The 15362-nt window shown below is 40.3% G+C and overlaps 1 protein-coding gene across 8 annotated transcripts; it reads right to left on the reverse strand.

Annotated features, from left to right (window-relative positions):
- Window positions 1–531: 531 nt before the first annotated feature.
- klf1 (Kruppel like factor 1 (erythroid)) lies at window positions 532–15198 on the reverse strand. 8 transcript variants are annotated; one of them, XR_014699731.1, is made up of 6 exons: window positions 14845–15197; window positions 13088–13943; window positions 11513–12995; window positions 10566–10656; window positions 8736–10006; window positions 532–1773 (listed from the first exon to the last, which is right to left on the reverse strand). XR_014699731.1 is itself a non-coding variant. In XM_084571833.1 (4 exons), exons 1-3 carry the CDS (start codon window positions 14917–14919, stop codon window positions 12820–12822), a joined length of 1107 nt encoding a protein of 368 aa, XP_084427959.1. In that variant the 5' UTR covers window positions 14920–15198; the 3' UTR covers window positions 10994–12720; window position 12819. The 8 variants fall into 8 exon arrangements, 4 of the variants coding, with proteins under 4 accessions (XP_084427960.1, XP_084427957.1, XP_084427959.1 ...); XR_014699728.1 differs by lacking the exon at window positions 10566–10656 and having other exon boundaries at window positions 12819–12995; window positions 14845–15198; XR_014699730.1 differs by lacking the exon at window positions 10566–10656.
- Window positions 15199–15362: the final 164 nt, after the last annotated feature.

Genomic DNA, 15362 nt, shown 5'->3' on the forward strand with positions numbered 1-15362 from the left:
TTACTGGCAAGGAACACATATTTAGAAATAACTCTTCTACCTTTAAGAAAGTAACAGGGTTTACAGTTTTTTACAATCACTTTGCTACTATTTTCAGAACCTTGATGTCATTTTTCACAACTCTAGACACAAAACTCAAAACGGTTATCACTTGTAACACAGGCTGTCTAATGTTCAAAACATTGCATTGTGCATTCACATCTTTAAATAAATCTTGCACTTGCACAATCATTGGTTCAAAAAACAAATTTACTGTGAAATACCATTGAAACAGAACTATAGATCACCCACACACAAGCAACCGATAGTTTCACTGTGTCATTGTTCGTACAATCATTAAATATTGTAGAACAAAATAGGTGATACAGGTTTCATTATGGTACTACATGTACAGTACAGTAAATACATCTCTGTAAAAGTACTGCAGTAGTAGAGAGAATACTACAGACACAGTGGAATCATTGAACAAAGTTTGTAATACAGTATATTGATGCAAAACACTAGATAGAGATAGATAGATAGACAGATAGATAGATAGATAGATAGATACTTTATTGATCCCCAAGGGGAAATTCAAGACAGTACAATCACAACATAGGTTTACAGTATTTGAATCAAAGCAAAAATACTGTAATTAGCTATGAAATACAGTAGAAAATAAAAGACAGTACTGTAAAACATCAAATGCAGTGTTCCTCAACTTGCTTGCTTGTACTGTACATGTAAGAAACAGAACAGGAGTGATTACTGTACTTCTACATTGTCATCAACTCTGTGTTGTGGATTTGGCCAAGGGTTCTCATCTACATCACAATGGATGTTTTCATTAGCCAAACATCTTGGAAAAAACCTTCGGGCATGGCGAATCCAGGCCTGACAGTGGTCTGCTGTGATGTCATTGCAGGCGTCATCCATGGCCTGGAGAAGAGTGGCTTGCTCATGAGGGTGCCTATCATGAACCTTCCATCTCCATGCGGAGAAAAATTCCTCAATCGGGTTAAGGAAGGGAGAATATGGGGGTAAATACAGGGTGGGAAATTGTGCATGGGCCTGAAACCATGCTTGCACCACATGAGCATGATGGAACCTGACATTGTCCCACACAATGACATAGGTCACACCTTCAGCTCTACAAACCTGATCGAGCTCATCAAGAAAGGTGACAAGGAGAGCTGCTTTATATGGTCCAATATGAGGTCTGCGTCCCACCACACCATCTTCTGATATAGCCGCACACATGGTAATGTTGGCCCCACGTTGTCCAGATACTTGGATAGTTGCCCGCTGGCCAATGAAATTCCGGCCTCTCCTCCTTGTCTTGGCCAGATTAAAACCTGCCTCATCCAAATATATGAATTTGTGATGGCCGTCATCAGCATCCAGCTCCATCACGCTCTAAAAATATATTTTGGAAAGAGATTTTCAGATTACTGCACAATGTAGAATGTTTGGGAATGTTTTTACAACAGCCATCTTGAAACTGAACTTACCTGAACATACTCAGTCCTCATTTGCTTCACTCTGTCTGCATTTCTTTCGAAAGGCACACGGTATAGTTGTTTTATACATACCTGGTGCCTTTTCAGTACGCGTGCAATAGTCGGCAAACTTATGGATCCCACATTGTTGAACATGTCTTCATTGTCCAAGATATGCTGGCGAATTTCTGTAAGGCGAATATCATTTCTGGCCCGAACCAAATCGACCACAGCCTGCTCTTGTTGGTCAGTTAGAATTTTGCCTCTGCCTCCACTATGTGGCCTGGTCACAAATCTACAGGGAACATTAGAGTAAGAAGACACTCATATAGATGAGGAATACAAGATCGCATTATACGCAGATGACATAATTTTATATCTGACAAAAGTCCATACTTCATTACCAGCTCTATTAGGTGAAATTACAGCTTATAGTACCTTGTCAGGGTACAAACTGAATCTGAATAAAACTGAAGTCATGCAAACTGGATGTCAGTTAGAAAGCCAATATAAAAAGAAATTCAACTTTAAATGGGACCAAAATAATGTAAGATATTTGGGGGTGATTGTACCAAATAATCTGGATCAACTTCACCAATGCAACTATGGCAAACTGGAGAAATCTGTTAAACAAGACTTGGATAGGTGGAGAAACTTACCTCTAACTCTAATGGAAAAGATAAGTATAATTAAAATGAATGTCTTACCACGATTTCTATTTTTATTTCAGAACATACCACTTTATATACCACAGACAAACTTCAAATACTGGGAGAGTCTGTTGAGAAGATTTTTATGGGATGAAAAGAAACCAAGAGTTAAACTTAAAATATTACAACAGAAGAGAAATGAAGGGGGACTTGCATTACCTAGACGAATGAATTACCATTATGCAGCACAAGTAAAATTAATTGTGATAATGTTGAATAAAGGGTTGTGCCCTAACTGGAAAAATATGGAGATTAATTTGGTGGGTAATTTAAATACTCTTTTTTTCTCAAAGCAGATGAAAACAAACAACTTGATAGTAAACAACATTATTAAAACTTGGAGAATTCTTTGTAAAACAATAAAAGTCAAAGACAGAGATTTGACCTGTCTAAGAGAGATACAGAGCGATCCAGACTTTATTCCAAATAAATTAGATCATGCTTTCAAGAGCTGGGGAAATAACGGCCTCATAACGCATTATCAAATGTTCAGTGACACGGGATTGGAGTCGTTTGACAACATTGCAAGGGCATATCAACTCCAAAGCAACCAGTTCTACTTTCTATTTGCAACTGAGAAATTATCTACATGAAAAAGTCAAGTTAAAAACCCTCAAAGACTTACATCCTCTAATAGGATATATGGCTAAAAAATGTCAGAATGGAAAAACCATAAGTTTAACTGGACAAATATATAATATACTACAGGGATATGGGGCTGAGAACTTAAAAAATATTAAAGAAAAATGGGAACAAGAACTGAAAACAATTATATGTGATAAGGAATGGAAACAGAGTCTTAAAGACATTAACATCCATACAAAATCCCCTTACTGGCAGGAATATGCCTGGAAGGTAAATCTTAGATACTTCATGACACCATCAACAACATTCAAGTACACAGAAACGAGTACTAGTTGCTGGAGGGAATGTGGGTCAAACAATGCTGATCTTACACATATTTTCTATACATGTAATAAACTGAAAAAATATTGGACTGAGGTTCAACATCTGATGAAACTAAAACTGAGGAAAGATGTGGTTTTAGAACAACATAATTTGATCTTGGGTACAAGACCCAAAGAATTTGAAAAGGAACATTTATATCTATTTTGGGCCATGAGAATAACAGCACTTAAACAAATAACAAAAAACTGGAAAAAAAATAGAACCACCTAGTATAGATAAATGGTTAGAAAGCATAGAGGAAATGCGCAACATGGAAAAGGTAAATTATAAGATTGCCAACAAGGAACACTTACATGCAAAAAAATGGGCCCTTTACTAAGAAGCATGCAGGGTGGTGAAGAAGAGGCAGTTGGTAATTAAATGAGAGGTCCTGTTAAAAACTCTCCCATGAGAAGCAGAAGTTAAAGCCATGTTTTTTTTTTTTGTTTTTTTTTTGTTTTTTTCGTTTTCGTTTTGATCTGTCATGTTTTGGATATGTGTGTGCGTGTGGGAGTGCGAGTGTGTGTGTGTGTACTGTGTTTGTATATTTGTATGTAGGTATGTATGTATGTGTATGTGTGTGTGCATGTACTGTGTTTGTGTATGTGTAACATTTACATTTTGGAATTTTGGCATTGTCCTGAAACAAATATCAAGCGAATAAGACCGATGGATAGATAAGGAAATTGAAGGGGAAAAAGTGGGACATCTTATGATTGAACTTAAACATTATTAAAGAAGGACTGTGCAAATTGAGTTATTAATTTCTTTCTTTATTTCTTTATTTATTCTATTTATTTATTTATTATGTTTTTCTTCACGGGTGGAAATAATGAATGTACATTAGAAAAAGAAAATGTGTTCCTCAGAAATGGAAATAACAATTATGAATGTCATAATTTGAATTTTGAAAATTGAATGAATGAACACAATAAAGTATAAAAAAAAAGAAGACACTTGGTCACATCACCTATTCTGATACACACTGGTATGCAGTCATTTGACAATTGAGAGTAGCATAATGTTTAGTGCATGCTGATACTGTAACTTACCGGTTCTCATTGCGGAAAGTTCTGATTATTGAGGCCACGGTTGACCTTCTGAGGTTTGGTTGTATCATTGTAGCCGCCTCAGTCATTGTCATGCCATGATTTATGACATGGTCTACAACTATTGCCCGAATTTCATTGGACACTCTATGCTGTTGCTGCCGCTGTCTTGGTCCGTGGCCTTGTCCTATATCACGTTCCCCCACACCTCTCAAACGAGGCCCACGACCACCTCTCAGACGGGGTGCCTGTCCTCTACCACGTTCCCCCACACCTCTCAAACGAGGCCCACGACCACCTCTCAGACGGGGTGCTTGTCCCCTGCCATTCCTTTGACCAACATGTCTTCCTTGTCTTCCTCCCACCACTGCTTGACCTCCATTGTAACCTGGATCACCTGCTGGCTCCATGTTACGTATCACTATGCTCTTGCAATTGGATCCCAATCAACTCTTTATATACTCATTCCACAATGTGCACTCAATCATCAGTAACGAGTTGGCAGAATTGGACAAGCAATTACAAGGGCCTGCATCTATACAGTGCAGTACTGTCAATACTGTAAATAGTCTGAAAAGGTGGTACAGTATTTGGGACCATAGACACAGTGTCTGATGAAGCATTGTAAAATACAGTATTAGGCTACATCCATGGATATTGTAGTCTAATTGGTTCATGCTCCACGCTAATTGGTGACAATGAATCTCGTTACGTAAAGTATCTTGAAGCTTTCATGATTGGACATGGAAGATTGTTTGTCTGTTTCCATACAACTATGCATTTAGAGTAATGCAACAGTTACTTATCATTTTGAGCAGTTGTATCAATTGATAGTTAGATCATTGTAAAGAAATGAATAGACACTCATTTGAAATGTAATGTGTGAATTGGCTTTTGAAATAGTAGTATTTTGATGTTAAGTTGCATCATATTGAACAGGTGATTTTTTTTGAATGAACAAATGATCTAAGTTTTATGTGTATTGTATCCAAGCAATTGAGAAAAGGGTTAGAGTTTTGATCATTGGTTGTGAGTTTTGTGTCTAGAGTTGTGAAAAATGACATCAAGGTTCTGAAAATAGTAGCAAAGTGATTGTAAAAAACTGTAATTCTGTGAATATCTGCATGTTGAGGCTTGACTATTAGTCAGTATTCCTTATTTAATCCCTAGAAATTGCGTTTAGTCACTTTCAAAATACATGCTACATGCTGCAGATTATAATTTGAATTGATTTAAAAAACAAAATTAAATGCACCTGATGAAGCGTTTGGCCACTAGCAGTACTGTGGTGCAGGGCTATTGTGTGTGGGTTCATTTTTGTGTTTCTTTTTGTTGTTTTTACACAAAGACGCACATGCACACATTTGGGAAGATAATAAAGCAGGATGCTAGTAAATAGCTGTAGTCAGATGATGACAACGACAATGTCAACACATGAGGATTATCTTAAAGGATCGCATACACTCAGAACATTTGTATGTGCGATGTACTGTACTTTTAATATAATGAGAAACTATTTGAGTTTTTGGATAAAGCCTATTTTCTCAGTTTACACTTCTTTACAGGAATGTTTGAGAGATTTGGATTTTATAGTTCAGGCCGTTTTTATTTTGTCTGTGCACCGCCAAGTTAACGCGTGAAAAGTATTTGACCACACAATAGGATTACTATTACTACGAAAGGCTAAGACATGAGAAGATTATTCAAACTAGAACATTTTTGGATTGGGATCAACTTTTTTAACAGAAAGCATGCACAAATCTGTTTACAGATATAAATCCTCCCAAGAAAAGCGGCAAAAGACCTTGTGAGGACACTGGAGGAAACCGATACGCAAACAATCTATATCCACAGTAAAACAGTTGCCCAGCAACTTCCAAAAAGTACAAAAAAAGACAAACTATGGTTTGGGGCTGCACAGTGGGACAAAGGTCTAAACAAGGGGCAGGAGGTGCTTTGCTGCAGGAGGGACTAGGGCACTAAATAAAAAACAAGGTATCATGCATTGAAGACTATGTGAATATGAAGCAACGTTCCAAGACATCAGTCAGTCAAGACATCAGTCAGGAAGTTAAGGCTTGGTTGCAGACGGGTCTTCCAAATGTGCAATGACCCCAAGAGTATTTTAAGGTCATGTGAAGAACTGAAAAACAGGAAGGAGGCCTGTAAACCTGACTCACGTACACCAGTTCTGTCAGGAGGAATGGACTAATATTCCTTCTTACAGTAGTTTTATTGTAAGAAGCTTATTGGCTATTAGGTAGCATTGCATTTTAATACAACCTTCTGAGAATGTGATGAAATAAATAAATCTGAAATACTATTACACTGACACTACACATTGTTAAAATAAAACACTGATGCTAGCTGACCTAAAACAGTTAATATAAACTATGATTAAATGTCAGGAGTTGTGAAAACTGAGTTTAAACATGTTTTGGCTAAGATGCATGTTGACGTCTGACTGCAACTGCATTCTCAAAGGGATTAAAAGTTGGATATCGCTGCCTTTGTGGCTCAGCTGCTGCTGCTGCTGCTGCTCTACAAGATAATAACAATGTGTTGCTGATGGGGGCTTGGGCATGCTTTATGTCAGCGAGGGTCCTGCGTGAAGGCACAAAGTAACGGGCTGCCTGTGCACAGAGCGGACTGCAGCCTCGTTTGACTCTGCATGAGTTCGCTCAAGTTCAAATCAGGAGAATCCGCTCTGCCACTTCTCCCCCCTCTCCCTCTCCCTCTCCCTCTCTTTCTCTGTCCCAGCTTTTTGCGTCCCTCGATCCACTTTGACACACAGTCCCTTTCACTGCTCTAATCCTCATTCTACTTTCGGACAGGATCCAAATTACGTGGGGTTGTGTAACAGCAAACAAACAGTAAATTATTTCCCACATTCATGCTAACTTGAGGTAATATCAACTGAATTTGTTAATCAAGAGTGAGGGCGGACACGTACGGAGGCTTTGCACAAGGAGCGTTGCCAATTTACTCTGTCCACGAGACCCTTACAAAATATAAATGTAGGGAGATGTCTCTGGAGGCTGGTATCAGTGCCGCCCTGCAGTAGTGGGCTTTAATAATGCAGAGAAAATCCATTTATAGATGCTCACTGGAGAGGCAGAGCTCCTAAAATATTAACGCTACAATATACTGCACGGCGAACGCTGTCTAGGAGTTCCTCATTTGTTTGGTGAACTGAGGCGACGCTGCTGCATAAAAAAATCTCTCTGGTGCTCTTCTGTTGAGTTCAGACACTCACACAGAACTACGCTCACAGAGTGTCTTTGCCTAATCACTACAGGAATCTGAAGTTCATTTTAAAATCCAGTTGTTTTCAAATGTGCAGCCACGGATTTGTTAGATTTTCTCTTCTGCACAGTTAATTGTATTTTTATGACTTCTGCTTCTACACAGGTCAAGGAAAAGCCAACACAGGAATGTATTTACTTCCATAAAAAAATTCTTTGCTAATGATACCAATAAAATCCTCTCTATAATTGTATTATTGTTGATGTTAGCAGCTTCCTCTCTGCAAAGTTTCTCTTTCTGCTTTTTAATCTCATTAGTTTGGGGATGCCCTGAAATGACCTCTTCATGCCCAGAAATGGGTTAGCCTGTGTTTTTCCACAGAGAAAAACGAGAAAGGGACAGAATTTAAGTGTACTTCTGTCCTCAGTGAACCTTGCTTCAGCTGCTCAGTGTTCAGTTTGTTCTTCTGTGGTTTGTGTGGGTGGCAGGGAGGAAGAAAATATGTAACTTTATTATATAAAGCTATCAGCTCAAATGGTTTAATGAGCTTTGTACGTTGATAATTTTACAAAGGGATTTCCAAAAAGCTAAAAGCTGAAAAAAAACAAAAAACAAGTGCATGCAAAAGGTTGCATTATTGGAATAGTTTACCTCAGACTTTAAGCGTTGGCCTGGTCTCACATATTATATTAAAAACATGTTTAGTTCACTGCTGTGGTTTGCTCAGAAACACATGTCATGGCTAAATAATTCAAATCTTGGTCATGCTTCAGTACATGTTTTGGAAACTGTATAACATGATGCAAATAGGGGAAGAGGAACTGGAATGTAGAAGTAGAAGAGAGTTTGATTGTCTGTTCTTTACAGGCTACCACAGGTCAGAACTCCTCCTCCGTCCTCATCTCACCTCTGAATCCTCAATCACGTACCCTTGAACACAAAAATAAACTGCAGATGGAGCCCCGTGACCTTCACTAACTTGTTAGGGATTTATCCACTGGTGTGGATGACAGATTTATGGCCATAAAGTGTTTTGGCAGCTCTAAAGTTAACATGGTAAGTTCATGTGTGGCTGTGAGTAGGGCCCTGATAAATCAATGTGTGCAGAGCGTGAATGTCACTGGATCATTTCTCAGATCACCTGTTACCAAGCCACCCTGGATTACAGGATTAAGAAGCCAATGATAGCCGTGATAATGCACCAATAACAAAGCTGCTGTAAAAGGCTTTTAGTCTGTTGCATGGATCAAACTCCACAAACAGCGGAACATACACCGATCAGGTATAACATTATGACCACCTGCCTGATATTGAGCCTCCAAACCAGCTGTGGCTCATCAGAGGATGGACATGGACCTTCTGAGGGTGTCCTGTGGTGTCTGGCAACAGAATGTTGTTAATGGGGACCTTTGGGTCCTATGGGTTGAGGGGAGGGGCCTCTGTGGATCAGGCTTGTTCCAGTGCATCCCACAAATATTTGATCAGTTTGGGATCTGGTGAATGCGGAGGCCAGGTCAACACCTTATGCTGTTCTTCATGTTTTTGTTTTTTGTGTGTGTGTGTGTGTCTGTAGCAGTCTGCATCCTGCTGGGGATGGCTGCTGCCATCAAGGAGTGTCATTGCTATGGGGTGGGGGTGCCTGGTCTGGTCTAGGTGGGTGGTACATGTCTAAGTAACATCCACATGGATACCAGGTCCAAAAGTTTCCCAGCAGAACACTGTATTGTCACAAGATCAATCAATGTTATTTACTTCTCCTGTGGTTTTAATGTTGTGGCTGATTGGTGTACATTAAAATGTAAGCAAAGATGTGTTTCTGAGAGATGGTTCTACACCAGTCACTCATAATACTATTATAATCTTGTTATCATGGCACCAGTAGGCTGCAAATGAACATTTCTCAAAGTTAATGTAATGACCAAAGGTGTCAGAACACACCTTGCATCATAGTTTGTTTAGTATGTGGCTGCATAGTCCCAGACCAGTCAAGGTGTCCATGCTGACCCCTGTCCACTGCTGAAAGAGCCTACAAAAGCATTAGAGCTAGACCATGCAGCAATGGAAGGGGAAGGAGGTGGCCTGGTCTTACAAATCGTTTTCTTTTAGATCACATGGATGGCTGGGGAACACATGGCACCAGGATGCACCATATGATGAATCCAAACCGGCGGAGGCAGTGTGATGCTTTGGGTAATGTTCTGCTGGGAGACTTTGAGTCTTGCTGTTACTTTGACATGTACCACCTACCTAGGCATTATTGCAGACCATGTACACCCTATCATGGAAACAGTATTCTCTGATGGCTGTGGCCTCTTTCAGAGGGATAATGCAACATTTCACAGAGCAAAAAGGTTCTGGAAGTGTTTGAGGAACGCAACAGCAAGTTCAATGTGCTGACTTGTCCCCTAAATATCACAGAACCCAATCCAATCGAGCATTTATGGGATGCGCTGGACAAACAAGTCTGATCCATGGAGAGTCCAGCTCACAACATAACGGACATGAAGCCTTTCTTCACAAATCCATCTTTGTGCCCCGATGGGCTGTGATCAAGTCTGAGTTTATTCATCAGTGTCTGTTAAAGGACAGGAAAGACATTTCATTAGTAAACACTTCTCTTGAGTTGATCTGAAGACTTTAAAATTTGGAACTTCTGTGATCCCCAAAGGAGAAATTTAAATGAACACAGCAACAGAGAAAGAAAGAGACGTCCATAAATACCTACTGTATACATCAGAAAAATCAATACTACTACTACTAATACTAATACTAGTAATATAATAACTAATGGCCTGTGGGACTGGATGCTGAATGATATTGAAATTTGCTAGTAGAATAATGCTGATGCAACACAAACAGGGAACATTTAATAGAGTCTTTGACACGAGACAGAAAGCTAAGCCACATCACTTATCAGTTTCATACTCTGGGTATTGCTGCTATTTGATGGGTATTTTACCATAACCCTTTTGACACTTTGTAAAGTTTTACTTTTGTGCTGATCGTTTGTACAACTTATATTAGTGCTTTAATCGAGGTGGTTTGCGATGAATAAAACCGGATGTGAGCAAAACCTGAATAAAATCAAACTTTGCTGACAGGGGGATTCAGAGCCATGTGTTCGGATGCCTCACCAGGTGTTGCAAAGGTTGGTCGGTGAGCGTATTTTGCTTTTCTGTGTTTGTGTTTCCTGAGGGTATGCAGTACTTTCCGGTGTATGAATATCTGTGAGATGGTGAGAGAGGGAGCTCTGTGATGTGATGATGACCTCCATCATCTGACATAATCAGGATGCATCAGTGAGCGCTGAGTTACATAAGCAGATCTCATCCTGACCTCACCCAAGATTAGAAATGCAGCAGCTGCAACTGCCAACAGTGCTAAAACTGGCCTGAAGGCAGGAGGACTGATACACTAACAGAAGGCCGCCACCTAGAGGCCACAGGCTGACAATGCAGGTGCTTATTTTTCAGAAATCCTTTCCTCACTTTTAGAGTAACTTAAAACCTCAACTTCCACACGAAGAGTGTTACTTAAATAAATCACGGTATACTGACACATCTTTACAGAGTCTTTATTATTACATATGACATATAAGACATTAAAGCACTCTTTTGAGAGTATAAAAACATTGTACAATAATATAGTATCTTCTGTCGACATAAAATATCTTAAGAATAAATATGTAGCTTAAGCGATGAGAAAAAGCTGAGAAAGAGAGCAAATTATTTACAGCTGTAAATCAGCTTGAATAGAAGCATGCCGGTGTTTCTTAAATTAAAATTAATCAGCAGATACAGAAAATGCATTTGTTAGTTCATCATACACTCTATTATGTGTTTGTATTACATTTGATATTAAAATTAAAAACACAGAGATATCAGATAATCTAAGTGCTGATAAAGCTAAGCGTTCTTACAAAGCATCCAGAGACACAGCAACGTGCTACTGGACAAGCCACTGTGTATCATGGTATAACCTATGTTACACACAATTTTAGGTGGAAGTTAAGTTCAGAGACTAGATGCCCACAGTGTACAGTGTTAATCAAAGTGAGCCTTATGGCTTTAAGCACACTTACTTTACATTGGCCTTGTTCTGGGCCTCGGGCGCCACTGATGCTTCACGGCAAGACAGTTCTAGGTTCGATTCCATCTGGGGCCTTTCTGTGTGGAGTTTGCATGTTCTCCCTGTGTCTGCATGGGTTCTCTCTGGGTACTCCGGCTTCTTCCCACCATCCAAAGACATGCTCCTTAGGTTAATTGGTGATTCTAAATTGACCGTAGGTGTGAGTGTGAATGGTTGTCTGTCTCTCTGTGTCAGCCCTGTGATAGACTGTCCAGGGTGGACCCCACCTCTCACCCAAAGACAGCTGGGATAGGCTCCAGCCCTCCCACGACCCTCCAGAGGACAAGCGGTTACAGAAATGTACTTGAAGGAGGATCCAATTCTTTAGACCTTCAGAGTGATGACATTTTTCATTGGTTGGCTTCGTCAGTTGGTTGAGTAAGGACTAAGACTTAGTATTGGGGTTTAGATCTGTTTAGGACTAAGTTTAAAGTGATGATAAGCATCTGGCATGGAGCTGAGATAGGTAGGCAGCTATGACCTAGTGCTTTGAAGAGCGGGCCTGGGACTGGAGGGTCACCTGCTTGAGTTATAGGAAGAAATGTGTGAAGGTGGAATGAAGGAATGAATGATGCCCCTTGGCGTCCATAGCTGAAGTGCCATTGATCAAGACACCTAACCCCCTGAACTTCTCAGGTGCTACACAGTGCCGACCGCTGCTCCAAATGTGCTCACTGCCTTTTATGTGTGTGTACAAAATGGATGTCTTAAATGCAGAGACAAAATTTTCATGTGTAGCATAGGTCACGGAATGATTTTCTTCTTCTCTTAAAGACCAGGAGAGCGTTACACCAATTAAACGTCCTCAATATTGAAAAGTGTGTGTTGAAAAAATAAAATAACCCATTTCAACACCTTAAGCAAATCTTGTTTTGTGATGATGTTCTTGTTTGTGAAGTAACTAGTCTGAGCTCTTGTGGAATGATTCATAAATGCCTAAATTAACACATTAAATGGGAAGTACACTGATTTTAAAGCTTTCGAGGCTCCAGAGGGAGCTGAACAAAATCTGATAAACTGCCACAGTGGATGTCCCTTGTTTGGTTGTATATGTAGACATAGACCAGACCTATAGCCTGTTCTTCATCTCCGTTTGAGATCCCATCAGTCCCTGCTGTCATAACAGGTGGACACTCTGTAGGCAGTGGATATCTGTCATTTCTTTAAAAAAAAAAAGGATTGTATACACTTTTGAGTTAAAATGGGGTAATTTGTCTCTTTGCAATAAACCAGAAACGGACAACATCACAACAACACACTTTAGGTGTGTCTCTTCATGTGCAGAGCCAGGTGGTCTGAGCGGGAGAAGGCCCTCTGACACAGCAGACACTCGTATGGTTTTTGACCTGTGTGCTTCCGGTAGTGTCGCGTCAGCTCATCAGAGCGGGCAAATTTCCAGCTGCAGCCCTCCCACGAACAGTGGTATGGCTTTTCCCCTGATAATTAAACATAACACAGATAATTAGGAGATAAAATAACCACATACTGAGATCAAATGTGACAGATGTATTGTTTCTTTGCGTGGTACCTGTGTGGGTGCGGAGGTGAGCCTTGAGGTGTGAGCTCTTAGTGTATGTCTTGCTACAGCCAGGGTATTCACAGCTGTGAATGGCAGGCTTCTTTTTCCCTGTAGCTCTCCTGCCACGCTTTCCCTCCACCCCACCAGGGGGCAGCTGTGGTCCCACCAGCAGGGGCTGCTGGAGAAGCGGTAAATAGCCAGTGGCCTGGTTGTGGGTGTAGTCACAGAAAAGGCTGGTGTTGTGATTAAAGTGTGGCATGTAGCTGTAGTGTCGAGGGTCTGGAGTCACAGCCTGAGGCGGGATGAACCTGCTGTCAGGGATGGTCACCATGGAGGAGTGCTGCTGGGGATAGTAGGGGTTGAAATCCCACGATGTGACCTTATTCAGGGTTCCTTTGCTATGTCTCTCCACACTTCCTCCTTGGGGGAAATCAAACTGATTTACATTATGTACATTGGGAAATGAAGTCCGACCCGTTTGGTCTTGATTATAACCACGGTGGTACAGCTCTGGCTGGACTGTCGTAGCTTCAACAGGGGACATGAGCTCAGCCATGAGGCTGCCATTGTTCATCTGCAGACTGTCCTGTCCCGGTTGGTCCTTAAACATGGCCGTCTCCTGGTACGCTCTGTTCGAGTCGAGCTGTGGGAGCCGTTGGTGGTTGTTGTCCAGACAGGAGTTGAGGTCAGGCAAAGGGTTGCTCCAATCAGACAGTAGGAACTCAATGTCCCAAGATGCTTGGCTGTCATCATCCATGAGCTCCTCTGCCATTTGTTGAGAGACCTGCAGCAGCTCAGAGCTGCTTGGTGACAGTTTATTGCTTGGAGTGTCGAGAGGGAGAGGCCCAGCATCAGAGTTCCACACCTGGGTGGTGATGGGAGAGCAGTAAAAAGTGATGATCACCAAAGAAACCAACTTGTAAAAAAGAAGAAGTTTCACAAAGCCTGTCTGTGTGTTACTGGTTGCTGTATTTGTCTAAGGGAATCCAGTGTGAGTGATATAGGACAAAATTAACAGACCTAATTCTCTGTAAAATATCCTTCAAAGTTCAGGTGAAGCCTTCTATGTTACACCACATCAAATAAATCAAAATAAATTTAGTCTTTATTAAAAAAAAAAATCTGCTTAGTGAAAGCACAAAGAGAAAATGTTGACCAATTAAGGTGACAACTTTTAGCTTTGTCTAACGCAGCCTGACGCTGAGGCCTCATGTTAGATTTAACCGAATGTTACAACACATTTTTACACAAACAACTACAGTGGATTTTATCCCCCATCACTAACAATGAAAACACTTCAGTGACTTATGTGACTTTAGTATGACTGTAAAAGCTATCCTTTAAGACATTCCCTCCCAGCAGACTCTTGTTAGATTATTATTACGTTGTAAGAACATCTTATAATGAGCGCATTCAAACACCAGGAATGAGAGCAAGATTTTATCAAACACTTAAAGTGCTTCTCTCAAAACAACTTTATACAAACAGAGAAAAATATTTAAGTATAACATTTAAAATATATGCTATCGAAAATGCATATATCCAGAAAAAAAAAATAAAACTTGCATGTTTGTGTCATTCTGGACGTACAATTATAAGTTTGAGTTGATCAAATTAGTTCAACGTTACCGTGCACAAAGGACCTATAATATGTCAAGTACACGTTAAATTAAATAAAAAGTGAATTGTACAAGTAATCAACACAATAAAATATTACTTCAATGGTTTCTTTCTGTTACAGTGTAAGAATCAAACATGTTACTTACTTTCATATTGTCACTGGAGTGAGAGAGGCTGGAGAAAGAGCTGAAGGAAGGGAGCACAGCCTGGGTAACAGCCATCAAGCACTTTGATATGGCGGCAGGTGTAACAACAAGAACAACAGTGAAGTGTCTCTCTTTTTTTTTTTTTTGGATTATTTCTTGTTTTACATCTCTCACCCTCACTAACCGATTGTCAAACCAGGCCTCTCATCCCACCTACACTCCGCTCGTTGCTAAAAGGCCACAGAAACTAAAGTTCCTTAAAGCCGTCTTCTTTTCGTCATCCCCCCCTTTGCTATCTCTCCCTCCTCTCCCTTGTCTATCTCTGTCAGCTGCGAGTCTCTCTTCAAATCTCTCTTTTTCATGTAGGTTTTAACCGTTAGGAGGTGGAGCGTAAAAGTGTGAGTTACTTAGTCGTCTCCTTTTCTTTATCCCCTAAGATTGGTCATTTATAATTTTTATCTTAACTTCAACTCACCGCCTTCCTGTTTCTGTGGGATTCATGGCAGAAAGTGTGATGA

The sequence above is a fragment of the Chelon labrosus genome, assembly GCF_963514085.1.
Source record: "Chelon labrosus genome assembly, chromosome: 2".
Lineage (NCBI taxonomy): Eukaryota > Metazoa > Chordata > Actinopteri > Mugiliformes > Mugilidae > Chelon > Chelon labrosus.

Excerpts from the sequence above, each read along its gene's own strand:
- klf1 (XM_084571831.1), bottom strand. The coding sequence starts at position 4,595 with ATGGAGCCAGCAGGTGATCCAGGTTACAATGGAGGTCAAGCAGTGGTG. Across the intron at positions 1,774-4,188 it reads ACTTTCCGCAATGAGAACCG|ATTTGTGACCAGGCCACATA; the intron begins GTAAGTTACAGT and ends TGTTCCCTGTAG. Across the intron at positions 1,396-1,490 it reads TGAGGACTGAGTATGTTCAG|AGCGTGATGGAGCTGGATGC; the intron begins GTAAGTTCAGTT and ends ATATATTTTTAG.